Raw genomic sequence first — 24941 nt, 5'->3', positions numbered from 1 at the left:
GCTTGTTGGGACAACTGTGCAGTTGGGCAGAATCAGGAGGACACTATGAAGTAATGGGCATTGTGCCAGACATTTGTTGGCCAGGAGGAGGGTCTGATCCTGGTCCTGTGGAGGGGCTTCTGGGCTTCCTGCCTGGCAGTGATGACAGTGGCTCTGACTCCTTAGCTTGGGGGTCTGAGAGCTTACAGGCCTTGGGCAGGAATGCCTCCAAGAGGAATTTAATGACAGGTCAGGAGGGGCATCTCTCTTGCATTCTGGCCCTGTGATGGGATCTGAGTGGCAGATAGGAGGGCTCAAGTTGTCAGGGTGGACTCTGGGCATGGGGGCTGGGGTTGTCTGGAGGCACAAGCAATGCTCACTCAGCCATCAGCCACAAATAGGGGGTGGGTTTCCTTAGGTGGTCTGGAGAGGGACAAAATGCAAGGTCTCTGGGGGATCCTGGGGCAGAAAACACTTCACTCTGTTCCAAAGCACAGACACAGGCTCAGACACACCGAGCATGTCCCCTGGACTCCTTCCATGCACATACCAGGGGTACAGGCTGGGGACAAAAGGGAAGGGGAGAATGGGAGAAGGGACAGGAAGTTAGAAGCAAGGAAGGGCGGGGGCAGATTGTGGGCACAAGCAGCCCAGAAGGCCCAGGACAGCACACATAGCAGTCCAGACCACGTACCACAGGGCAGGGCCCTCTGCCCTTTGCCAGGCTCCGGAAGCCCAGTGCCCCTCGCTTGCCTCCACATCGAGGATGTTCCTGTTTCAAAGACAAAGGCTGTAGGATGGATCCTCCTGCCGCTGGCCTTTTTGTGTATGCTTACCTGTCTGCTTTTTAAAAACTGACCTCTCAAAATCACTCAGAAGGAGGGGCTGCCACCCCTATTGTCTAGGTGAGGAGCCTGAGGCACAGGGCTAAAGTGACTCACGGAAGGCTGGAAGACTGGGTGGGGGTCCCTGGCTCTGAGTCCGCCTGCACATGTAGCTAGAGGTCCCTCTCCGTGAACCCCTGGCTGGGGTGGCTGGGGTGGCTGGGTATGGACATGTGGCTAGTTTTAGTATGGGGACCCAGCTGTTTTATTTCCCTGTCTTTTCTCCATAGGAAGAGTCTGACGCGTAAATCCTCCCGCCTTTTAGAAAATAGAACCTGCATGGTTGTTTCAGGCACTGGGCCTAGTGTGCTATCAAGGAGTACTTGTGAGGGAAAAGGAAAGGAGATAACATGGGAAGGAGGGAAGGGAAGGGGTTGGGGGCACATAGAGGGGATGTGGAAAAAGGGGTGGACTCCCCTGAACAGAAAAAGACACCTCTGGGAAGGAGAGGACAGAAGGGGAGTGAGAGGCCCCCAGGGAAGGCAGGGTGGTCCCACACTCTTCGATGGCTGAGGAAGCTCTGTCTGAGTCCAGCCTGGTCTCAAGCCTAGAAAGAGTCAGAACCTAACTGGGGCCCCAGGCAGCTAAGACCAGGAGACTGCGCATTCACTGGCCCTGTCCCCACAGCAGCCTGTCCACGACCATGGATGGGGCTTCCTTTCCTGGAACTTAGTTACCCTCCAAGGTGCCCTGATGTTACTGAGGACTCAAGAAAAAGCTAGCTCTGCTCTTGGCCTGGCCCCTAGCCCAAGATGTGTTCCCACTCAAGCCAGTTCTGCCCTGGGCTGAATAAGGAGGGGAAAGTGACTCTGGTGAACAAACTCTGGCCCAGGCTGGGGCCCCATCTCCATCGAGGGACTGTGTCCCTCAGCCATGCCCATTGAAGAGGGATCAGGACCAGAGCAAAAGGAGCAGTAGCCAGGTGCAGTGGTGCACACCTGTAATTCCAGCGACTTGGGAGGCTGAAGCAGGAGAATCGAAAGTTCAAGGCCAGCCTGGGCAACTAAACAAGACTCAGTCCCAAATAAAAATTTAAAATAAAAGGGCTGGGGATGTAACTTAGTGGTAGAGCATCCTGGGATTCAACTCCCAGGATATCTCTCTCTCTCTCTCTTTCTTTCTCTCTCTTTCACACACACACACACACACACACACACACACACACACACACACACACAGGAGTAGTGATGGTGGCCATGGCAGCTTCGGAGGCCCAGCACTGTGGGCATCCTGGTGTGGGGCTGATGTAGCTTCTGGGACTTTTTCCTGAGCTTTGAGAACAGGGAAGAAATTGGCCTGACCCTAGCTGGAGGCCAAAAAGACCTGGGTTGGGGCTCCCATCCTGTTGTGACACATACCACAGGACATGGCTGGTCTAGTCCTGGTGGTCCCGGCTCTCCCTTCTGGCCCTTCACTCCTTTTCGGCCTGGAACACCTCGCTCCCCCTGCACACGAAGGGAGATGGTGGAATTCTCAGTCTCCAGACCCAGGACCCCTGCAACACTTCTCGGACAGAGATGACCAAAGGCCAGCAGCTACTGAGCTTCAGTCCCAGCCTCCCCTGTCGCTGCCCCCCCCACTGTCCCCGCCCTCTCACTGTCCCCAGTCTCTCTCTGCTGATGTCTTGCCTTCCACTTCTGCCTCCTCCCTCTCTCTCCACCTGCCTCCCTTTCCCTCTCCCTTTCCCCTCACCTTCTCTCCACGTTCACTCTTGTCGCCTTTTTCTCCCCGGGGTCCAGGGAAACCCTGACAGAAGGATTAAAGGTTAAACCCTAAAATGAGGGTTCAAGGCCAGGTCTCTGTTATCTGTGCATTTCTCCTCTTCCCCCATCCATCATTAACTCCTCCCTCCAGGCACATTTGTGGCACGAGCTGCCTGGTCCCCACTGAGAGGTGATGCACCTGCTGGTGCCAAGTAGATGTAGGGAAAAGCAAGCATCAGGGACACTAGCTCTGCTTCTTCCAAAGCAGGCCACTATTGGAGTCTCAAGATGGGAGTCCTCACTCAGGCAGAGTTGCCAGTGAGGGGTTTTCTCTCGCATCGCAGTCAGAGGTAGCTGGCTCAGGTTAGCTGGGGACAGAGACTGAGGAAATCCATAGAAGTTTATGTCACCATCCTTGACAGATTGAGAAAGGGTGAACTCTGTTCTTTGACCTTGGCTCCATTTCTTATACCCTCCTCTGTCCATCTATTCAACCAATGTAAGTGTCTACCAGGCTGCAGGTAAAGAAGTGGATTCCACAGGTTTCCTCTCTCGTGTCTAATGGGACAGGTGGTGGGGTGCTGATGACAGTAGATGTTCAGTGACAGAAGTATGAATGAAACAGGGTGGTGGATTGCGGGGGGCAGTTCTATTGACAGGTGGTGGTTCAAAGGAAGTTTCTGATCAGGGTTGCCATTTCAGCTGGGTCTGGGGGAGAAGGGACCTGGGCTTGTCAGGTAGAGCAGGTAGATATGGCTCTAGGGCTTCCTAGAAACCAAATGTGGCCACACTTATGATGACATGGAGCCTCTTTAGTTCACCCTCAGTGACTTTCTTGGGCCCAGAGCCTGAATGAGATTTGGCTTCATCTCCAGTGCAATCTCCCTGACGAGTCATACCTGCCCCCAGTCAGGAACCCCGACTGGCCTCCCTCTTCTTGGTCCACACTTGCTCTCCAAAGCAACATTCTCTTCTTAAAGTCCCGGTTACACACAAGAGCTCTGAGAGCCCTGCATCTGGTCATGTTTCCCTCATGACAGCTGCCTGAGGGAACCCCCCCTCCCTTCTTGGGATCCACTGCCTCCACCCACAGCTCCAGGCTGGGCATGTGATCATGCCTGGCCAATGAGGGCACTGCATTCCTATGGCCAAAGGATGGTTCAGTGTTGACCTGGCTGGGACCAAAGACAGCCAAAGAGACTTTCTTTACAGCAGTAGCAGAAGACACATATTCTTTCTTCTGGACTTGGGTCCAGGTAGCTACAGGTCTGGAATGCTGGCTCCACCTCACCTCCAATTTTTCCACTTGGAAAAGCAGAGACAAGAGAGGGTGAGAGGCTGGGTTGTGCCCTGGATCCTTGGGTTGACCCTCTGGACTTTTCAGTTATGAGTCATTCTACACCAGTTAAACCATGCTTTGTTTAGGCTATGCTCCCAGAGGAGACTTGATTCAATCAGCACTGGGAGAATGCTTCCTTTTCTCTCTTTCCTACAATTCCACCCTAGCTGAAGCCTCAGCATCTCTCAGCAGGGGCTTCAATAGCGTCCTCAGTGCTTCCCCCACCTCCCTGCTGTCACACATCGTCCATCCATCCATCCATCCAACATCTATCATTTTTAACCCATCATCTGTCCATATCTCCATCCATTCTCTTATCTGTTCATCCGTCTGTCTATCCATACATCCATCCTCCATCATCCATCCATCATCCATCCACAAAGCCCCTGTTTGAGGTTGTGCACTGAACTGAGGACATGGGGAACATGTCACAGTGACGTCAGGTTACTGTATGGGCAACACGAGGGCAGAAGATACACATAGGAGGGACCCAATTACTCACAGCGAAGGATGAGACACTTACATCTAGTCCTGGCTCCCCGGGTCTGCCCTGAGGAAAGACACAGGCAAGTGTGAGGAGTAGGGAGGGGGTGCTGGGAGTTGGGTGCCGGGAGTTGTGGGTTGGCCACAGACTTGGGGGCAGGAAAACTCATTGACCAGACAGGCATAGAAAAAAGGTAGGGGGAATGGCTTGTAAGAGCCACAGGTCTCTGACCCTGTGGGGTGCAGGGGCTGGACCTCAGAGGCTGAGCGACACTAGGGGCATGGGGCCATAGTGAGGGGATTACCTTCTCTCCTTTGGTTCCTGGCAGCCCAATAAGGCCTGGTGGGCCAACTGGCCCCTGGATGGAAAATAAGTAGGTCAAGAGACTGATGGTTATAGGATGTAATACCTCTAGGGACAAACAAGGCTGATGACACTCACAGGCAGGCCATGAGGGCCTCTCTCTCCTGATGTGCCCTTCTCTCCCTTTGCTCCATCCAAGCCCTGGAAGCAAAGGGGAAAAATAAGTAAGAGAGAAGGAGTTGGACAGTAGCAAGATAGGAAGGCTTAGGGCCCTTGTGGGAGCTGGGCTGTGCCTGGCAGAGGGACAGACTCCTGGTTCTGACAGGCCTGGCCCCAGCTTCCCCGGGTAAGAATGATCAGTGAACCATGGCTGTATACATGTCCCTTTTCCCATACAGGGGCTCCCTCAGAAATCATGGGAGAGCGTTATGGTGACGTCTATCCCACAAATGAGAAAGGAGGTGCCAGGGATGAGCCCAGCCACATGGCCAGGAAGTGGCAAGGCTGGGTACTAATCAGGTTCCTGAGCCCCAGCCTTGGACCTGGTCCCTGACAGCAGCTGCCTCTTCTAAACAGGCTCTGGGGAGGCTTGGGACAAAACAGAACCAGAAGCAGTGCATCTGGTTGGCTCCCATGCTTGGCCCCACTCGTGTCAGGGATTCCATGACTCGGAGTCCCCAGGCTGTTCTCTGAGCTGGGGAGGCAGAGATGTATTCTCCCCCTGACTAAATGAGACTCAGGCGTGAGAAGGAGTGAGGCCAGCTGGCCCTCACTTCTGTGTCTGCCTTCTCGGGCCAGGCACATGGGCAGACCACACTCGAGGTTTTAATTTAAGAGCAGAGAACATGACATTGTGAAGTACACACCAAACAAAGACTTCATGTTCAGGGCAGTTGAGAGACAGATGTGTCTGGAGGGAGGGGATGGGGTGGTGCAAGGAAGTGGGAGGTGCAGAGAGACGGGGAGAAGTGCGCAAGAGGGAAGATGTAGAGGGAGATGGACCAGAGAAGGAGATAGCCTGGGGCCCCTGGGCAGAGGGAAAGAACAGAAACCCAAGCATGGAGGTGGGGGACATTAGGCAAGTTACAGTCCAGGGTACTGGGAGTGTTCAGGCCCTGGAAAGACTCAGGGCTGGGTCCAGACTGAGGAGAGGGCCTCACTGTATTCATTAGCAAGGCTTTTTACAGTGGCCCTCTGGCATCTGAGTGAGAAGGGAATCTTCATCCACTCACCTTGGGACCCTGGATTCCCTGAAGGCCCTGGAGGAGAAGGAAAACTGATTAGAAAGGCCACTGGGCTGGGTGCAGACTTCGGGCCAAGACAGCAATCACGACAGCTCCAGGCTGCTCACTGGCCCCTGTGGCCCTGACCCTGGTTCTGCCCTCTTTGTCTGATGCCCTCTGCTCCGACCATGAAGAATCTTGTCCTCCTCTGGGTTACTGCCCTGCGGCCCGGGCTCAGGGCTCACCACTGTCTTGGTATCCCAACTGCTTTAAGTGAAATTGTGCTTACCATGGGACCTGGGGGTCCAGGCGGTCCGGGGGGGCCTGGCTCCACTATGACCTGGGCCTAGGAAGCGTCAAATAAGGGTTAGTCACCCACTGCCCGATGTCCCTCACCTGCCCACTCAGGAGCTCATCACCTAATGGTGAAGAACAAGGTGGGGGGGTTCTATCCTGTCCCCAGGAGGACACATTCTGATGAGGGACCCAGTGGCTGGCCTTTGGCTTCCCAGTTGGGCCATGGGTGGGGGATGCAGCCTGTGCCTCCCTTGATGCTCTGTCCCCACTGCCCTGGGTTGGGTCAGGCCTGGTGGTCTTTCTGTCCCAAGGCTCAGGGTCTCCACTGGACCTGGAATGGGTGTTAGGTGGAGCCCTGAGCCTCAGCAACCCCCTTACCAGGCTCTCCTGTAGGCTGTCAGATGCTGACTCTCCCTTCTCTCCCTTGGGGCCGTCAGCACCCTGCAGGATGGGTGGCTTGTGAGTCCTTCCTGTCAATCCTAAAATCATCCCCGCAGTGCTCAGCTACTTCCCCTTCCTTCCCCCACAGGGAAGCCATAATTTGGCTTTTGCAGTTTAAAACTGTTTTCCCCAAATCAGTGTGACACACCCTGGAACGGGAGCATGATGGTACATAGATACAAACAAACTGTCTGGAGGTGCCAGGATGATTGGGGCTCTGGAGCAAAGACCCAGGTTCAAATCCTAGTGTTAGCGCTAACTCAGGTGGTCAATGGCTATGAGGTGACAGGGCTCCCAGTGACTGCTTAACAACCTGGCAACTCTTCCAATTCAGCCACAAAAAGGATAACAGTAAAAATGATGATGGGTGGTGTGTGTGTGTCTGTGGGGGTTACTGGGTGCTGGCTACTATTCTTAGCCTGGTCTGCTTTCTCTTTCAGGAGTGGGAAATGAACATCCCCACTTTAACAGCAATGAATCAGAAGCAAGAGGAGATTAGGTCTCTATCCAGGGTAGAAACAAAACCAGAGGCAAACTTGGATAACTTAGGCCAGAGTAGAGTCCAAACACTCGGCCACCTGGCTTCCACCAGGCGGGGCCTCCCCATTTCACCTTTAGGAGTCCTCCTTGTGGAGCTGCTTTTACAGAGGAGGAGGTAGAGACTCAGGGCAGTGTGGGGGAACTAGAGTGTCCCTAAGTGTCCCTCTGCAGGGGTATGCCCTGTCCTTCCCAGCATGCCTTTACTACTGTCCCTGCAACCCCTAGCAGCCACCCTGTGGAGGGCACTCATGCAAGTTGGGACCACCCTTCCCCAACATCAGGTAAGTAGGTGGGGCCCAGCCCAGTCATATACCGGAAGGCCAGACAAGCCCATCTCGCCTGCTTCCCCTTTGGGTCCAACTGGCCCAGGCTCTCCTGGGTCTCCTTTTGGTCCTTTGGGACCCTGAAAGTCACAAGAACAAGAAATTGGTGGGCATGCTTCCCTTTCCCACTCTGGTGGGTCCCTGATCTTGGTTTCGGTGAGGCCAGACTTGGCCAGACCTTCCTGCTTGTGGGTCCTGACTTCCTTGTGGGTCTATATAGCATCACACATACACACTCTCTTTCACACCCACTCACCCACTCCAATACCTAGTACCCAGGTAGCTGGGAGCCTTGGCTGAATGCATTGGGGGAATTGGAATGAGGACAGCAAGGAGACTTCCCTCCTCTGTCTCCCTGTAAGCCTGGGGTGTGGGTGGCAGGGGGTGAGGGTTTGGGTGGTGGGGGGGAACATTTGGAACTGGGGCAGCCACCTTGGAGCACTTGTGGAGTCAACTTTATCCTCCCATCTCAAGAAGTCAATGGCAGACCTCCACTAGACCAATTATGTCATGATGTGCCATATGCTGGGGACACAGCAGTAAAGACATATAACAAGGGACACCCAGGGATATGCTTATGTCTATATGGACTATACCTACAACCACACACAGACACACACACACATACACACACACACATACACATTCCAATGCCCAACACCAACATCAATATCAACAAAGACATTAAAATCCCAGAGACCTTCTCTCCATCGATTCCTGGGGCACCAGGCAATCCAAGCTCACCCTGAAAGTGAACAGGCAATAAAAGGAATTTAGTCCTCTTTCAGCTTTAGAGGAGGGTTAGTGGCCCGAGGGAGGCCTCCCTGCCTCCCTGATCAGTACATCATCCCTGGGTGGGATCCCTGCTGTTGAACTTCTAGAAGGGCACTTGCTGGGTGCTAGGCACCCTCTGCCTCCATGTGCTCAGCTCCTCCAGGGCAGGTGTAGCCCAGGGCTGTGAGCTACAAGCTGGTATGTTATAGATTTGGAAGTTACAGACCTAGACCCCAGGAACAACCGTGCCAGGACCAGACCCTGCCTGACTTTAATGTATTAGACTCTTTCTTCCAAGATAAGTAGGCAGGGTATAAATAGGTACAACCCCGGGAATGCTGTGCATGTCTACAGGACTGTTATGATGTCTGGAAGGGCTGATTTTTCAGTTTCAATATGTGAATGATTCTTCCAGCAAAAGCAGGTAGCAAGGGCCAGGAGAAAAGGCACTCAGATTGGTAGGGAAGGATCAAGGTCCCTTTCTCTGAGACCCCAGAAACCAGGCCAAGATACCAGGAGGGAATATGGCAGAGAGGAGAGGGGAGGTGCACCCTGGAGATAAGAGCGTGGGGACCATGCAGCTGCATTTACACTGACCTTGGCTCCAGGGATCCCTGGTGGCCCTGGGGCTCCCTGTGGCCCAGGAGGACCCTGTGTATAAAAGTCAAGCTGGTCAGTAGTTAGATAGTCCCACCCTGCTGCACTGCCCACTGTCCCTTCCACCTGGGGTCAAATCCCTATCCAACAGGGCTGCAGGAGGGTCCTTGCAGCCTGCTTCCCACCCAGTCAGGTCATCCATAGGACATATAACTTGGTTTGGTCCCATAGTCTTGGGAGAGGCAAGGGAGGTGACATCCAGCATGGAGTGAGATACCACAAGTGTCAGCTTCTCTTCCCAATACAGACACCTTCACAAACACTCCTGCTCAAGATTCTATGATGGCTTCCTGCTGTCCTTCAAAGCAAGCTGAAATCCCCTGCTGGCTTTCAAGCCATTCAGAAATCAACACTCTGAACAGTGACCTGGCCCCACTCTCTCAGCTTGCCCTGTGATCTCTCTGACCAACTGACTGTCGCCTGCTGTCTGCTGGCCCCAAGGAGTTCCTCGGTCACATGGGTAGGGGACAGGGTCTCAAGTGTTTCCAGTCTGATCCTATTTCTGAGGCCCTGTCCCAGCCCAGGCTTCCTGTAGGTCACTGACCACCATGGCTCATTATCACCCCTTACTCAGTCTTCAGACTCATGCCCCTTCCTAAAGGGCACACCCTTCCCAGCTCCCCTGGTTTGACAAAGGCTTGTCCTACCAACTCTATACTCAGTCCTCCCAACCAGTCCCCTTCCTGTTGGCCTCTCCACTGGGTTGTCCCTGGTCTTACTACCTTTCCTCCACACCTGCCTCTCTGAGGGGCTCCTTGCCTTTAGTTCTCCCCGACATGCATGCACCTTCATTCCCCAGCCAGTGTGGTTTTTTGGGGGAGGTCATTCTCATGCTCAAGAACCGACTATGGCTGCCTATTGTCCATCAAATCAATTTATCATCCTAATCTGGCATCCAAAATCCACCTTCTGACTCCTTGCACCGTAGGGCTTCTCCCATGTGGCTCCTAGCTAGCTCAGGACACACCATGCATATGCACACCCTCAGGGCCAAGAAGCACCATGCAACACCATGCAGGCCCAGAGTGGGCCATAGTTACCATCAACTTGTACTTCCCTGAGGCCTGTAGGAGATAACTGGAATTGAAGCTTGGGTGGGGTCAGGTACCAGTGCCCAGTCTGGTCTCTGATGACCTCCCTGTCACTACCCCAGCTCCTTTCCCTGGTACCCATGAGCAGCTGGCATCCTACTCTCTCTCCTCTGCTCGTGGGTCCCAAGTTTGCCAGTCAGAGGTCATGCATTTTTTTCAGGTTCCTGGGACAGACCCTTCCCCACTTATCTTCCCTCACAACAATTATTAGAAGATCCTGCCCTTTAGTCAGCTAGGTTTAGTGACCAGGAAATGCTCTGCATTCTGCCCTTGAGTGGGGAGCTTCCCTTTTAGCTTTGACCTTTGGTGAGTTTGTGGGGCACATAATCTCATGCACAGCAACTCTCTGGGTACCACGGGGTCTCAGAACAGCACTGATTGCCGTATCTGGACCTAATAGAATTGAGGCCTTTGTGGTGAGCTGCTCCTGGTCCCTTTGTAAAGAAGTACAGGATTAATACACAAATTGAGCGATCATTCCCTCAGGAAATGAGCACCAAGGGGGCACCCTGGTCCCCCTAGGATCACTACCTTAAGGGCATCCAGGATCCTGCCGTCATAGTCGATCACCACAGTATCTCCTTGCTCGCCCTTGAGGCCTGGGGGTCCCTGAGGCAGGAGAATAAGTTTCAGGGAAGAGCTACATTAGTGGGTGACATGGTAGCTGTCTCTGTGTCATACCCAGAGATGAGGGGGACAGAACAGCCTGGATACCCGGACCCATACGCAGGTCTGTGCACTGGGGGTCGGCTCCCCAGTGTGAGCAGGCCTCAGATGTGAGCTGACAGGACCTCAGCATGTGAGGGAAGGGGCAGGCAGGGGGTCTGGGGGCCCTACTGAAGAATCACCTCCCCCTGGCCTGAGGGATGGCTGTGATTTGCCTTCATGTGGGTGTTCAAGCCCACTGAGGCCTGACCCCTGAATTCTCAGAAAAATGGAAAGCCTAATTTTGATGAGAAGCTCTTCAGACTTTTAAACGTTGCCAATAAACAAAACCAAAACCAATCCCTCATCCCCCACTCCCCCAGCCTTCTGAAACACTATGTAAACCAGTGATGGACTCGTGTGGCTGGATCCGCCTGAGGCTGCACAAATGTGCATCGAATCCGCATTCATTCCTGGTTGTGTGCACACTGCACGCATTTGCACTTGTCCACACCCACAGGCGCTGGCATGTGCACTGCTGCAGGCCCAGCGCACCCCCTCTGAGCCCCACTTCTCCACGGGGGCTGATCTAGGACAGAAGCGAAGGGTCAAAAGCACTTTCGTTCAGGCTCAGAGTCAGCCCCTGGCATGCGGTAGAGAGAGTCAGGCCTGGCTGGTCTTGACTCCTAGCTTCCCCAGGGCCACGACCTGTATGGAACTGTCCAGTGTATACCTGAACCCCACACTCAGTGCCCGATCTACCAGCCACCTGTACAGCCAGGCTGGGGGTTCTGACCTATTCTTTGGAGCAAGAAGTCAGCTACCAGGAGCAAGAGGGGCTGTGGTTGCATCAGGTGTCAGAGTCAAGGATAGAATTCTGGATATTAGTGTATAAAAGTACATCTATAAGGACTGGTCACAAAGATCTGCGGCCAGCTGGAGGAGGGGTGCTGTGCCCCTCATGAGAGGCATGAATGTCTATGTGGGGCTGGGAAAAGCAGGTTCTACCCCACAGTGGCAAGGCCATGCTGTATGACAAATTGAGGACCTATGTTTGAATATGAAGAGTCTAGAAGAGTACACAGTCACCCGTGCAAGGGAAGAACTCTTATTTGATAAGAGGTTGGGACTCTAACTTTTACATATCTATATTTCAACTTTCTACCACAAGCATAAATCAGGATATTTTAAACAGTCAGTAAAAAAGGTAAAAAAAAAAAAAAATTTAAAAGAAGTGCCTAGGTCCTGTAGCTGCTCTGCTCCTCTGGGGTCTTCTGAAGCTACTGGCCCCCCTGCATCCACTGGTATGGCCCAAGGGGAGGTGGCTTACCCGGGGCCCCGCAGCTCCGTCTGTGCCTCGGTGGCCAGGCTCCCCCTGTGGAGATACACAGTTGCAGCCCTAAAGTGTGAGACTTCCTCCCACCCCCTTCCCACTTCAGTCTCTTTTCAAAAGGGCCCAGGCCCCACACGCTGGAGTCCCAATGGCCTGCATATAAGAAAGGCCTTCCAGGAGGAGGATTTCCAGAGAGAGGACACATGAGACCCTATTCTGACCTCACACTGGGAACAGATGGGGACACTGAGGTACATGATGGGTTGGCCCAGGACAGGGCCCGAATGGAGGCCTTATCACTTACCCAGATCTATTGCCCTCCCACACCCCAATGCCACCCTCTGATGATGAGTCCAAGGAGACTCCTGGCCCAGGCCTGCCCAGGACTCCCCATTTAAAAGGCAAAAAAGAGGTGAAACTACATCTGTCCCTTGTAACCGGGTGATGGTTTGAAGGGGGCCTTCAGGTGCTGGAGCAGAGCACTCTAATGTCACCTTAGGTCCTGGGACACCGTCCACGCCGTTCTCTCCTTGGGGCCCCACGTTCCCTGGCTCGCCCTGAAATACAAATATTCACAGTGATAGCAAGTGCTGGGAGTAGGCGTGGGGTTGCCCGGGGCTGCTGGGCCTTGCTGGCAGGCCTCTTGGAGTACATGCCTCACCAGGGGAAGTGGGGTGGACCTCAAGGCCCTTCCCAGTCACAGATACCAGCTTCTGGTCTGGGTTTTGGCACACACTTGGGGCAGCTCAGGAGTACAAGAGACATTTTAGAGGCAGGCTGGCCAGGACTTGGCTATTACAAGGGTTTGGGGGCTCAAGGTGTGCAGATGATACCATGTTCCTGGCTTGGGAAGAGGGTAGAAAGTGGGTTCATCTAAGATGGGAATAAAGAGAACTTGAGGATGTGAAGGAAAGCAAGCGGCTGGGTGAGTTGCCAGGTCTGAAGGCAAGTGAGGTCTAGAACTGCTGCTTCCCTCTGGCCTGCCCTGGCCACACCCCTAAGATGTGAAGGGACTGAGCGGGGGCCTCACCAGGCAGATGGCCACTGTGGGAGGAGGAAGGCAGAGGGACCCCTGGGGAATAGGCATATACCTACCTTGGGCCCTGGGGGCCCAGGGAGCCCTGGCTGGCTGGGTATCCCATCATCCCCCTGAGGAGAGAAGAGCTGAGGCTGCAGACATCCCACCCGGCCAGATCCTCTGATGGCCTGTCGCTCCTCCCTCCTCTAGACTCCCAGCATCCCAGTCCATTCCTGGCACCAGCACCAGGAACGGCAGGTTCCTCCTCCCCTCCTTAACTCTCTAGGGCAGGGGTGGCATTAGATTCATCTCTATTCCCTGCCCCCACCAGCCCAGAGCCAGCCCCAGCAGGTGTTTGCAGAAACAAGGGGGTGCACAGATAAATAAGAGTAAATTCATTAATTCATTCATCAAATATTTTGTGGGTCAGAGAGTCGAGGTCTCTGCTCAGAAGGAGTGACGGGAGGACAAGGGGAAAGAAATATTTATATAAGTGGAAGGTGTCATGTCAGGAATTAGCATAAGTTTTGGGAAAAGAATATAAGAGGATGGCATGATGGAAAGGAATTTGGGGGAGAGCCTGTTTTAGCAGGTGGCCCAGGGAAGGACTCGTGAGGAGGGGACAGTGTTGCTGAGAACTGGTTCCGGAGGAGGAGGCCTAGTCATGGGAAGAAGATTCCAGTTCAGTGGTTGGTTCCCAAGTTGGAAGTGCACATCACAGTCACCCAGAGGGCTGCTGAATCAGACCCCAGGACCTCACCCCCAGAGTCTCTAATTCAGTGGGCCCGGAGTGAACCCCAGAATCTATATTTCTTTCTTTTGTGGTACAGAGGATTGAACCCATGGTCTCATGCATGCTAGACAAGTGCTCTACCCCTGAGCTACCCCCTCAGCCTGGAATTTGCATTTCCAACAAACCCCCAGGTGATGCTGACACTGCTGGTCCCAGGACCATACTTTGAGAACCACTGATCCAGCCCTGAAGTGGGCACGACCTTGGTGTGTTGGAGGAAAGAAAAGAGTGAGTGAGTCTGTGAATAAATGAGTGAAATCCTGGCTCCACTGAGATATAGGACAGGGCAGCCATCCACAGTGAGCAGTCCATGAAGAGAAGGGGACCCTCCCTATGGGCAAGCACCATCCTCATCCTGGTTCCCTGCCCCTGCCCTTCTCTCCAGCTACTTCCTGCCACTGGCCAGGAAGCATTCCCACAGGGTCCCCTCACCTTCTTTCCAGGAATGCCAGGCTCACCCTGAAAGGGAGACAATAGGAGAGCAAGAGAGAGGTCAGAGTCACAGGAGTATGGTCTACACACCAGACCCATTTCTCTTTTAGATGTGGCACCAATGACCCAAAGCCAGTGCCAGCCCAGAGACCCCTGAATGTCCCCTCTAGAGAAATGTACGTGGGCAATGAAGCTCTTAGATTCTGAGTCAGTTACCCCCAATGATCCTGGGCAAGTCACTGCTCTTCAAAGCAGGGAGGTAACTCCCCCAGCCTCGGAGGGCTGTTGGCAGGGTGAGAGAGAGCTCCCCAGGAAGCCCATGCTCACAGCAGGCGCTCAATAAGTGGCTCTCTCTTCTCATCCTTCCCTTCTCCTCATCCAGTGTCTCCTTCAGGAGATACAGCATGGGGGTAGGAAGAAAAAAGAGCTGACATTGAGCTAACTAACATGGATGAAAACTTGTGACCACACAAAAACCTGTCCCTGGAGGTTGGTAACAGCTGTACTCATAATTGCCAAAATTTGGAGGCAATTGAGATGTCTTTCAGTGGGTGATTGGGAAAATAAACTGATACCTTTCAACACTGGAGTAACTCTTGGCCCTAAAAGGCAATGTGCCATCAACCCATGAAAAGAAATTGTGGAACCTTAAACGCATACTTCTAAGAGAAAATAGCCAATCCCAAAAGGCTACGTACTGTCTGACTCCAACTGTGTGACATCTGGAGAAGGCAAAACTAAGGAGACAGTCAAAACATCAGTGGTTGTCAGGGATTAGGAAGGAGGAAGGGAAGAAAGGGTGGATTTTTAAGGCCGTGAAATGACCCTTAGATTCTAGAATGAAGGGCACATGTCATCATACATCTGCCCAAACCCATAGAATATGACACCACCGAGAATGAACTGCCATGTCAACTCTGGGTTTTGGGTGGTGATGTGTCAAGGTAGGTCATCAACCGTGGCAGACATACCGACTGTGGTCCGGGATGTTGGTAATGGGGGAGGCTGTGCACATGTGGGGGAGGGGTGTGCAGAGGGTATATGGAACTCTCAGTACCTTTCACTCAATTTTGCTGTGAACAGAAAACTGCTCCCAAAATAAAGTCTATTAAAAACCAAGCAGCTAATGTGTTTTATGATTCAACTCTCACAGCCCAGTGTGAAGTTGAGGCAGGAAAGGTTTATTATGCTCCCATTTAATAGAGGGGTAAACAGAAGCCCTCTGCAGATGCAGTAGCCTGGGACCTGGGCTACTAACCCATCATGGACCTGGAACTCCTAACCCTTCTGCCTCAGCTCCCACTGGGTGGAATGGGGGTGAGGGGGAAGGTGGTAGTGAGGGTATCTGTCCCCCAGGTCTGGGCAGCAGGAGGAGGAGTGAGGAGTACTCACCTTGGACCCTGGGGGTCCCTCAGGGCCCTGGAATAGGAGAAGAGAAGGTGTTAAACATTACACTGGAGGCTGATTCTAGGCCTGTGTTCTTTATCACCCTCCTTTTATAAAGGGTGATATCATGTCTGGAAGAGGCAGGCCTGTCACTGGAATGGTGGTGGTGCATCCAGTACAAGGACCGACTACTCATTCTTTGGACATCTGCTGCATTAGGGCTCTAGACTCTCACCTAGGACTCCAGACTCCCATTCTGGAAGGTGGGGCTATGGGAATTTGGTCCCAGATGGGTGCCTTGCACATCTATTTTCCTGATGCAGGCAGAGGGCAGGAGTGCAGGCAATCGCATGCTTATAGCTTCAGGCCTCAGGCACCTAAGCATTGCAAGCATGTACACAGGCACGCTACATGGTCCCGGTATGGGTGTGTGTGGCAAAGGGGCTTCCAGGTCTGGCAACTACAGCCTTGCCATCCCTGGCCTCTGAAATGCCCTGGATACTGACCATCTCTCCATTTTGTCCAGGCTCTCCTTTGGGACCCTGAGGGGACATGAGAGAATAGCAATGAGGATCCAAGAATGTCACATTTAGTTGGACCCATTCAACTCACCATAGGCCCTGGGCTGGGCTGTAAGTACATGATCACATTTCATTCTCATCCAACATTGAAACAGTGATATCATGTCCCCATTGCACAGATGAGAAGGTTTGAGAAGGTTAAGGCTTATATGCCCAACATGATAAGAAATAGGTAAGCCAAATGTGTAGCTACTCTGGTGTCAGTAGGGGACCCTGTTAGCAGTTTGGTAGAGGTGTGGGCTCTGCACTGGAGGGGAAGGAAAGGTTGGAGTCCCTGGAAATGGGTGGTAGAAGGAGATCTGGCCTCCAGGGTTTGGGTTAGGACTACAGGAGGAAAACTGAGGCTAACTAGTTAGTGCTGAGGAGAAAGTGGGGCAGGGAGAGGAGCAGGGGTTGGTGAAGATCTGCAGAGAAATGCCCACCTATGTGTTGCAGGGTCAGAGTCAGGGTCAGGATTGAGACTGAGATTGCAACTAAAGTCAGGGTTAGGGGAAAAGGATCTATTTGGAGTAAGAGTTGGGCTTGGAGTTAGGGTCAGATTCTGTAGGAGTCAGGGTTAGGTCTGGATAATAGTCTGAACTGGGAGTGTGGATCGGGATTTGAGAATGAGTTTGGGGTGAGGGTCTTGATTAGGGTTAGGACAGATTAGAGTTAGATTTAAGGCTTGGTTGAGGTAAGGGTTAGGGTTAGGGTTAGAGTCTAGAGTCAAGGACAAGATTTGAATTGGGAATCGATTGGAGCTGAGGTTTAGCATTTGGATTGGGTGAAGGTTGGTGTTGGGTTTGTACTAGGGGATAGGGCTGGGTTGGTTCTGGAATCAGGGCTTGGGGTTTTGGTCAATATAGACCCATGGTTTGGGTGCTCCAACTTCAGGCCTTCTCTTACCACTGGGCCTGGAGGTCCCTTGGGGCCATCTTTCCCAGTGTCGCCAGGAGGGCCACGGGCCCCAGGTGGTCCGGGGGGCCCTGGAGGCCCAGTAGCTCCATCTTGCCCTTGATCCCCCTGAAAGAGACGGGGTTTGGAGTGACCCTGAGGGTGAGGGGAAGGGGTTCCAGTCTCCAGAGAGAGGATGCATGTGAAGGGAATAATGCTGTGTTAAAAAAAAGCCAAACTCAAGAGTCACACGCTGTATGGTTGCAGCTACGCAGTGCCCTTGAATAACGAAATTATACAGATGGGAGTTAGTGGTTGCTTGCGGTTAAGAACGGGCGGGGAGGGAGATGACCATGAACATGAAAGGGTAGCATGAGGGAATCTGTGTGCGTCTACGATGGTGATAACATTGCACAGAACAAAATACACACCTGAACACAAATGAGTGTATGTCAAATTGAGGAAATAAGAATCAGGTTGTTGGGTTGTAGCAACACAATTTTCCTCCTGGTGAGATTGCTCTACAGTGATGCAAGAGGTCACCATTGGGAAAAACTGGATGGAAGGTGCATTGGGTCAGTACCACTCCCCCCACCTCTAAAAATAAAGGTACATTGGGTGTTATTTATAACAACTGCAAGTGAATCTGTAGCAATCTCAAAATAAAAAGCTTAAAAAACATAAAAAGGTACACACAGTCTTCTCCAACACTAAATTCGCAGTTCTTGGACCCGATGTTAGTACTGGGTCAGACCTCAGGCAGCCAGAGCCCTCACCTCATGGCCCCAGCCCACAAGGAGGGAAGCCCACAGCATGACTGGCACCTTTTGGCTGCCCTAGCAGGGCCTGCCCAAAACTGGCATAGGATATATAGTAAAGGGCACATCCATCGTGTCAGCAGCTCCCAAACTTCTTGTAAGCTGAAGAAGGAAGAAGCCTTTTGTGGACTCAGCACTGAGCAAGCAAGGACCTCCTGGAGGTTATTTATTCCATCTGTGTGCTCAGCCAGCTAGGCACTACTGTTGTCTCATTTTACAGAAGAAGTGGGCGGGGGTCAGAGAGGGTGATCATTTACTCAGGATTACAGAGCTAGGAAATGCTGAGTGTCCTCTGACTGCCAAGGCAACTGGTCTCTTTTAGACCTTTTTTTTTTTTTTTCAGATGTACCCCTACCCCACCATGATATGAAAAAGCTCACCTCTCTAGCCTGGGTTCTGATCAAAGGGTTATAATTTCAGATTAAAGAGAAGAAAACTGGCAGTATAGTTGTTTGGTCACCCAGCTTCAGGTAGTGAAGGTAGCAGGCAAATTTCTGTTTCATTTAGCTCTAAATCAGGAAGAACTTGATTCTCCCTCCTGCAGCTCTGAGGCCCCATTTTGGGAACCATCGGCCTGGATTCTACTTTTTATTTTATTTTTTTTAATATTTAGTTTTTAGTTTTAGGTGGACACAGTATCTTTATTTTTATTTTTATGTGGTGTTGAGGATCGAACCCAGGGCCTCACACATGCTAGGTGATCGCTCTACCACTGAGCCACAACCCAGCCCTGGATTCTACTTATTCAAGCATAAAATAGGTTTAGACACTTGAGCTCATCCTAGGGGACGTTCTCAGCATCTCTCAGGGCCATGGCTCCCTCCTCCCTCAGGGATTGGATGACTGAGGTCTAACCCTGGAAATGTGGGGTGAGGAGAGGGTGGGGGGGTGCACAGCAAACCAGCAGGCTCAGACCCCTCACTCGGTCAGACTACCTTGAGGATGCGGAGACTGTACGCAGGATGGTCTCTACTTATAAAGCCTGGATTGAGCCGTGGGAAAACCATCTAGTCAGCAAAGGGTTGGGTGGTCAGAAAAGCAGGAGGGGGATTTAAAAAAAATCACAAGGCTATTTCTGTAGGCCCAGTCACCTAACCCAGCTCAGAGAAAGGCAGCTTGGTTGTTCGGTATGCAGGCTGCCTGCTCCAAAGATGGCTGCTATGCTGGTTTCTGGCCCACAGGCTCTTCTACAACAAGGCCTTCCCACTGCCTATGGAGAGCCAGGGCTCTTTCTCTTCCTACTTGACTCTGGGTGGGCCCCGTGACTGATGTGACCAATAGAATGCCGTGGAAGTGAAGCTATGTCCATTCTGGGTAGAGCTCTTCACAGTCCTGGCAGCCCCCACTTCCTGCCTCTTGAAACGCAGCTCTTAGGATTCCTTCTAGAAACCCAGCCGCCATGTTGGGAGACGCTGGAGATCTGTGGAGAGTCACATGTGGCTGCTTCCCAGCTAAGCTGCGCTGGCGGTGAACATGTGAGGGGACCATCACCTTGGTCTCCCAAACAGCTGCCTTTCATGAGAGAGACCCTAGCCAGCCCAGGACATCATGAGAGAGAATGACAGACCATTGTTTTAAGTCACTAAACTTTTTTTGGGGGGGTGGTGGTTGGGAAAGTTGTTTCATAGATGACTGGAATATTGGGACAACAGGGAGGATATCCATGAAGTGGGAAAGGGCTACAGTGGGGGGACATCTGCTCTTCTATAACTTTGGGAGTCAGAGGATTTCTAGTCTGTGGTGGAGTAGGCCTCCTCATTTGGAAGATAAGCTTCTCTATATCCACCAGAAAGAAAGAAAAAAAAAAGGGATTTTTCTCAGCAGCTACAAAAAACAGGAGTACCTTTTCTTTGACTTCCCTGAAGTCAAAGAAAAGGTACCAGCTTTATGCAGCCCTGGACCTGGCCTTGCCTTCCCATCAGAGGCCAGGCGTAGGAGAGCTCTGTCCTGGGAACTCAGCCCCTTTCCTGCTCCCAGCTCATGATCATAACCATCCTGTGCTGTAGGCTCTACTGTCCTCATTTCAAAAAACCAGGCTCAGAGCCATGAAGTTGCAGAGCAGGGGCTTAGGCCCCCAAGCCCAGCCTATGCTGTCTGCCCTGTCTCCCTACTTTCTTTCTTTCTTCTTCTTATTATTTTTTGGTACTGCAGATTGAACTGAGGGATGCTTAACCACTGAGGAACATCCCCAGCCCTTTTTTTGTGTTTTATTCAGACACAGAGTCTCACTGAGTTGCTTAGAGCCTTGCTAAGTTGATGAGGCTGGCTTTGAACTCACGATCCTCCTGCCTCAGCCTCCCACTGGGATTACAGGTGTACACCACCACACCTGGCCCCTACTTTCTTTTAATTATCCTCTAAGTAGTTCCCTCCTCCAAAGTGGCTCATTCCTCCTCTATTCCATTCCTACCTCCACTGCAGATGATTGATGTGGGTAACTAACTTGGGGTTACAGTGTCCACCCCATAAGCTTCTTAGAAACAACCAGAAGTACACCATGATCCAGCTTTTCTCTGGGCAGTTGATGTCCATCTCTTAACCTCTCTAGTTAGGGCTCCCTGCTAGAAATGGTCAGGGTACCTGTTTATGGCTGCTACTTAAGTGATCCTTTACCAAGATCCACTTTAGGGACCCCCGAACCCCCAGCTCAGGTTCAGTTTCTGTTGGAGGGAAACTCAAGTTCAGCACAAGGCACTTCTGAGTTCCTAAGCCCAGGGGACACTGAGGGGCAGAGGTAGTTTGGGAGGAGATGCAGATCTACTATCCCTCACGGGGCTCTGGATGCTTTTATGATTACAATAAATCTCCACAGCAACCACTGTGATAGGGGCTATCATCCAGACCCATGGTTGGAGCAACTGAGTCTCAGAGGGAAAGGTGACTTGTACAAGGTCACTTAGGTGGCAGAGCTGAGCTTTGGGGCCAAATCTGCTGGCCTCAGAGACTTCCCTTTTTTGGAATACCAGCTGCCCTCAGGAAGGTCAGTCTTTGGTCTGGAACCAGGGCCAGCTCTATTGTCTGGTTACCTATGCTGACAAGGAGAGGGAATGGAAAAAATACCAGGTATTCACCATCTGGATGGGATATCACAATCTTGGCCAAGCCCAGGGTGACTTGGGGGCTTCCATGGTGGGAGGGAGAGTGGTGTCACTCGCCTCTATCTGTGATGAGCTATAGGGAGCTGGGACCCAGAGGAAACCATAGATGTGCATTATTATAATAACATGAAACAAACCACATGGGGTGGGTGAGGGAGGTGGTGCTCCATTCTTACCCGGGGGCCAAAGTCTCCTGGTGCACCCTAGAAACAAAAAACAAGGAGATAGATCACCAGAACAGTCACTGTTTGTTCACATTTCCCATTGAGCATGTACTCTGTGCTCTGTGCTTCACATATATGGTCTAGCTTAATTCTAACAAAAACAACAGGCAGGCCCCATTTTTAATCTCTCTTTCCAGTGAGGAAATTGAGTCACAGAGAGGCCAAGTAATCTGTCCACAGCTGGCAGATTCAGGGTTTGAAACCCAGGTACTCTCTTATCTATGACCGGCTCCCAGATATTTGAGGCCTCAGACGTGGTGGATCAGGCACATCTGCTTCTACTGTGTCCTCTTAGAATCCCTGAGCCTTGGAACAGTGAGGGATGGTAAGGATTAATTGTTATATAAAATCATCAAGCTTTGGGGGCAGTGCACCATGTAGTCACAGATACCAAGTCACTAGTTTCTCTCTGGTCTCAAAGCCCCTGCTTCAAGTTATTTCTGTCTTGGTTGAATCAGTTAGAACAAGTGAGAAGGCAATCATGATCCCTACTAACTGTACTAGTGTCTCCTCATCAACAAAGAACATGCAGACCATGAGTCTGTGAGGCTGGTTTTAATTTATAAATGGGGAAACTGAGGCTCACAGAACCAGGCAACTTGCCTAAACCCACAGAGTTGGTGATGGAGCTGGAATACAAAACTGAGGCTCTGAACACCAAATCCTATGCCTTTCCATGGCTTCCTCAGCCCTGATGGTAGCCTGGAACCCTGTCTTCCCTTACCTGAGTGGTCCTATTACACCGGGGTCCACCATCCACCAAGCTCTTGCTTCTCCATCTCTGAATTCTGGGAAGGGATGGATGTGGCCCAGCCATTCCCAGACCTTCCCTGGAGGCCCTCAGTTGACCCTGCCACACCTAAGTCTGTTCTAGTCCCTCTCTCCTCTAATACCACCATCAGGGACGCATAAATCCCATCCTCCAGGATGCTGCCTGTGACTTTGACTACCAAATGCTAGGGTAGCTTTTCTCACAGCAGTCTGCAAAGAGCTTTCTGCCACTTGTTTTCCTGAGAACACCAGTAACGGTCCTTGTTCAACGCCCCCAAGTTCTCTTAGTACTTCTTCATTATTCGTTTATTTGGGAATATGTCATTCTGGACAGAATTCAGATTCAACACTCCTGGCATATATATTATCAAAGGTAAGTCTTGTAACCGTTTAGGCATATGTACTTGTCCCATTTTATGGATGGGGAAACTCTATGGAACTGGGCACTGGAGGCAGGTTTCTGGTCTCCTTCATCAGCCTTGAACATCTGGACAGTCTCTAGCAACACTTACCTTTTCCCCCTTGGGGCCTGGAAGTCCCTGGGGAAGGAAGGCGGAGAGAGAACAGGCATGAGTGGGGAGGGCTAGGTTGGCTGCCCTTCTGGCTGCCCGTGGCTTTGAGGGCACAGGGGCCTGTGATTCTGGGCAGAGGGGAGTGGCTGGGTGGAAAATCACACACAAGCCTGTCAGCCCTCAATAACAGCTGCCTTCATTGGCTTTATGGAAACTCACATCTCAGTCCTCAGCATGAGGGAGATGAGGGTTTGAGGGTCACCAGTAAGGGCCCATGGGCATCCTTGAAGCAGAGAAAGGGGCACATGTGTGAGTCACTTCTCCTAGAAGTCACAGAGCCTCACTGCTCAGCACACCCTTGTTCCAGATTCTGGTAAGGAGGCTACTGCCCTGAGGTGTCTATTGAATCTGCAAGGCAGGCAGTAGACAGAGATTGTCTCCAGAAGTGGCAGCCCCTCAGAGGCTCCATCGACTCATCTCAGCTGGATGAATCATCCATTCATCCTTCCATTCATCTGTTCATCTGTCCATCCATCCATCCATCCACCATCCCTCCCTCCACCCACCCACCCAACCTCCTGTCCATCTATCTGTTTGCCCATCTATCTATACCTGCTTATTTATTTAATTGTGTTTATATCTTCCTGTGTGTCTTAATCATCTGCTGAGGATACCCAAGGTCCATAAGCTCCTGGCTCAGGTGTTGAGAACTTCTCAGCCTGATACCACTGTGGAAGTCTCAAGAATGAACAAGAGACACTTGGAACCCACTGGGAGGGGCTTGCAGACTTTGAGGGCTGCCTAGATACCAGGGACTGATTGCACTGTCCACCATTGTTCATAACCCCACAACACCCCTGTGAGGGAGGAGTGAATACACCCATTTGAGAGATAAGAAACTTTAGACTCGGGGCTAAAGTTTTAGAAGGGGCTCCTCATGGTTGCAGTCAAAAGATGGACACCCAGTGGCTTCTCTTTGGCTGAACCAGGTTTCCAGTGGCCCCTTCCCTCAGATGCCCCATGGTCACTCCCAGCTCTGTAGGGGCAGCCTTGTCCCAGAAACACCTAGAATTGCCTTATCACTTACGGGCTTGCCATCCAGACCCAGGGGTCCCTGGAAAATGAGAGAGAGTAAAGGTTACACATGGGAACGGCACTTCCTCCGTGTTGTATGACCCAGAAGCATCGTTCAGTGATAAGAAAATGAAGACTGTCCTGAACCCAGAGGTCTGAGTATATCCCCGGGGGGGACTCGGGGAGGGACAGTGGGCTTCTGTCCATTGTCTGATACCCAGAATCTCCTCCTCTGACAGCAGAGCCCATAACACCCCATTGTTTGGGCAGGGATGGCACATGGCCACATTCCGTTGGCCAATGTGACAGGTGCAGGCATGAGCCTGTGGCCCAAGCTGAGCCTTGAGTGTCATGTTTGGGTCTTCAAGGGGAAAGAGGACTCTTTCCTTGCAATGGGGCTGAGCTTAGAGCTCTGGGGAGGTTATCATGTGACTTGAAAACGAGCCAACAGAGCAGAGAGCAGAGCTGAGAGACAGAGAGTAAGGCAGGGCTGAGGGCCCAACGCTGCAGCTACCCCTGCACACCCTGTGTGTGAGCTAGGACTGTGCCCCCCTTGAGCCAGCCTGAAGTGAGCTTCTGTCACTTGTAACTGATGAAACCCAAAGGAGCATCCTGCATGGCTGCAGCTGAGAGAAAGCCACAGGGCAAGTCCTGAGAGATGGGATCTCAGCCACCTCTAAGGTCTCTGGTGTCTGCAGAGGGCCAGCAGCCATGGCACGGGAGCCTTACAGAAGCCTCACCCAGTTTCCCCTCCTGGCAGGGCTGCCAAGGAATCCATCCTGCAGGCCAGCACTGTTTGGTCTCTGCCATGTCCTCTGCTCCTTCCCTCCATTGTCCCCTCATTCCTATATACTTCACTTTTGACCCCAGAAGCGTTTTCTGCAACGCCACATTCTGAGACTCACACATACTGCCTGCTCTCCCAAATTTGTACCTTTCCTCTCAATTCCTTCCTCTTTTGTGAAGCCTCCAGGTTTCTCTACTTCCCAGAGTCAGGCCACCTGTCTCTGTTCCCAGAACATATATTCTAAGGGTTGCATGTGGCATGACATATGGCTAATGTGTGTCTACACAAGTCCTCTCCGGTAGAGCCAGGAAGAGGGTGTGATCCCCTGGTGTCTCCAGCACTCACATGAGGCCTGGCATGGAGCATGTGCTCGGGAAGTGTGTGCTGAGTCAAACTAAGAATAACAGAGGAAAAAAAAAATATGTGCAGATACATATCCAGGTTTAGTAGCCCTTATCTGAAATGCCTAAGACCAGAATATTTTGGAGTTCAGATTTTTTTTTCCAGATTTTGAGATATAGGAAACCCAACACTTTTTGTGCACCAACATGATATCAC

General features: G+C 51.9%; 1 protein-coding gene across 8 annotated transcripts in view; it reads right to left on the bottom strand.

Moving 5' to 3' along the window:
* Col23a1 (collagen type XXIII alpha 1 chain) overlaps positions 1-24941 on the bottom strand; it is a 361425-nt gene that overhangs the window by 2032 nt on the left and 334452 nt on the right. For 2 of the 8 annotated variants that reach the window (XM_013363107.4, XM_078019596.1), the window contains 22 exons: positions 23610-23636; positions 22523-22549; positions 21192-21218; positions 17112-17228; positions 16152-16187; positions 15652-15678; positions 14260-14286; positions 13112-13165; positions 12511-12573; positions 12014-12058; positions 10570-10647; positions 8888-8941; positions 8217-8261; positions 7507-7596; positions 6591-6653; positions 6205-6261; positions 5925-5951; positions 4831-4893; positions 4694-4747; positions 4429-4455; positions 2556-2609; positions 2222-2308 (listed from right to left, as the gene is read on the bottom strand). In XM_013363107.4, the coding sequence (XP_013218561.2) occupies positions 2222-2308; positions 2556-2609; positions 4429-4455; positions 4694-4747; positions 4831-4893; positions 5925-5951; positions 6205-6261; positions 6591-6653; positions 7507-7596; positions 8217-8261; positions 8888-8941; positions 10570-10647; positions 12014-12058; positions 12511-12573; positions 13112-13165; positions 14260-14286; positions 15652-15678; positions 16152-16187; positions 17112-17228; positions 21192-21218; positions 22523-22549; positions 23610-23636 (1149 nt within the window). Of the gene's footprint in view, positions 1-2221; positions 2309-2549; positions 2610-3768; positions 3872-4407; positions 4456-4693; positions 4748-4830; positions 4894-5924; positions 5952-6204; positions 6262-6590; positions 6654-7506; positions 7597-8216; positions 8262-8887; positions 8942-10569; positions 10648-12013; positions 12059-12510; positions 12574-13111; positions 13166-14259; positions 14287-14957; positions 14997-15651; positions 15679-16151; positions 16188-17111; positions 17229-21191; positions 21219-22522; positions 22550-23609; positions 23637-24941 lie in introns of those variants that run through there. The other 6 variants (XM_078019587.1, XM_078019589.1, XR_013425003.1 and 3 more) reach the window with 6 other exon arrangements.

The sequence above is a fragment of the Ictidomys tridecemlineatus genome, chromosome 1 (assembly GCF_052094955.1).
Source record: "Ictidomys tridecemlineatus isolate mIctTri1 chromosome 1, mIctTri1.hap1, whole genome shotgun sequence".
NCBI lineage: Eukaryota > Metazoa > Chordata > Mammalia > Rodentia > Sciuridae > Ictidomys > Ictidomys tridecemlineatus.
The sequence above is the reverse complement of the archived record's forward strand: the minus strand, read 5'-3'. Positions and strand labels throughout refer to the sequence as shown.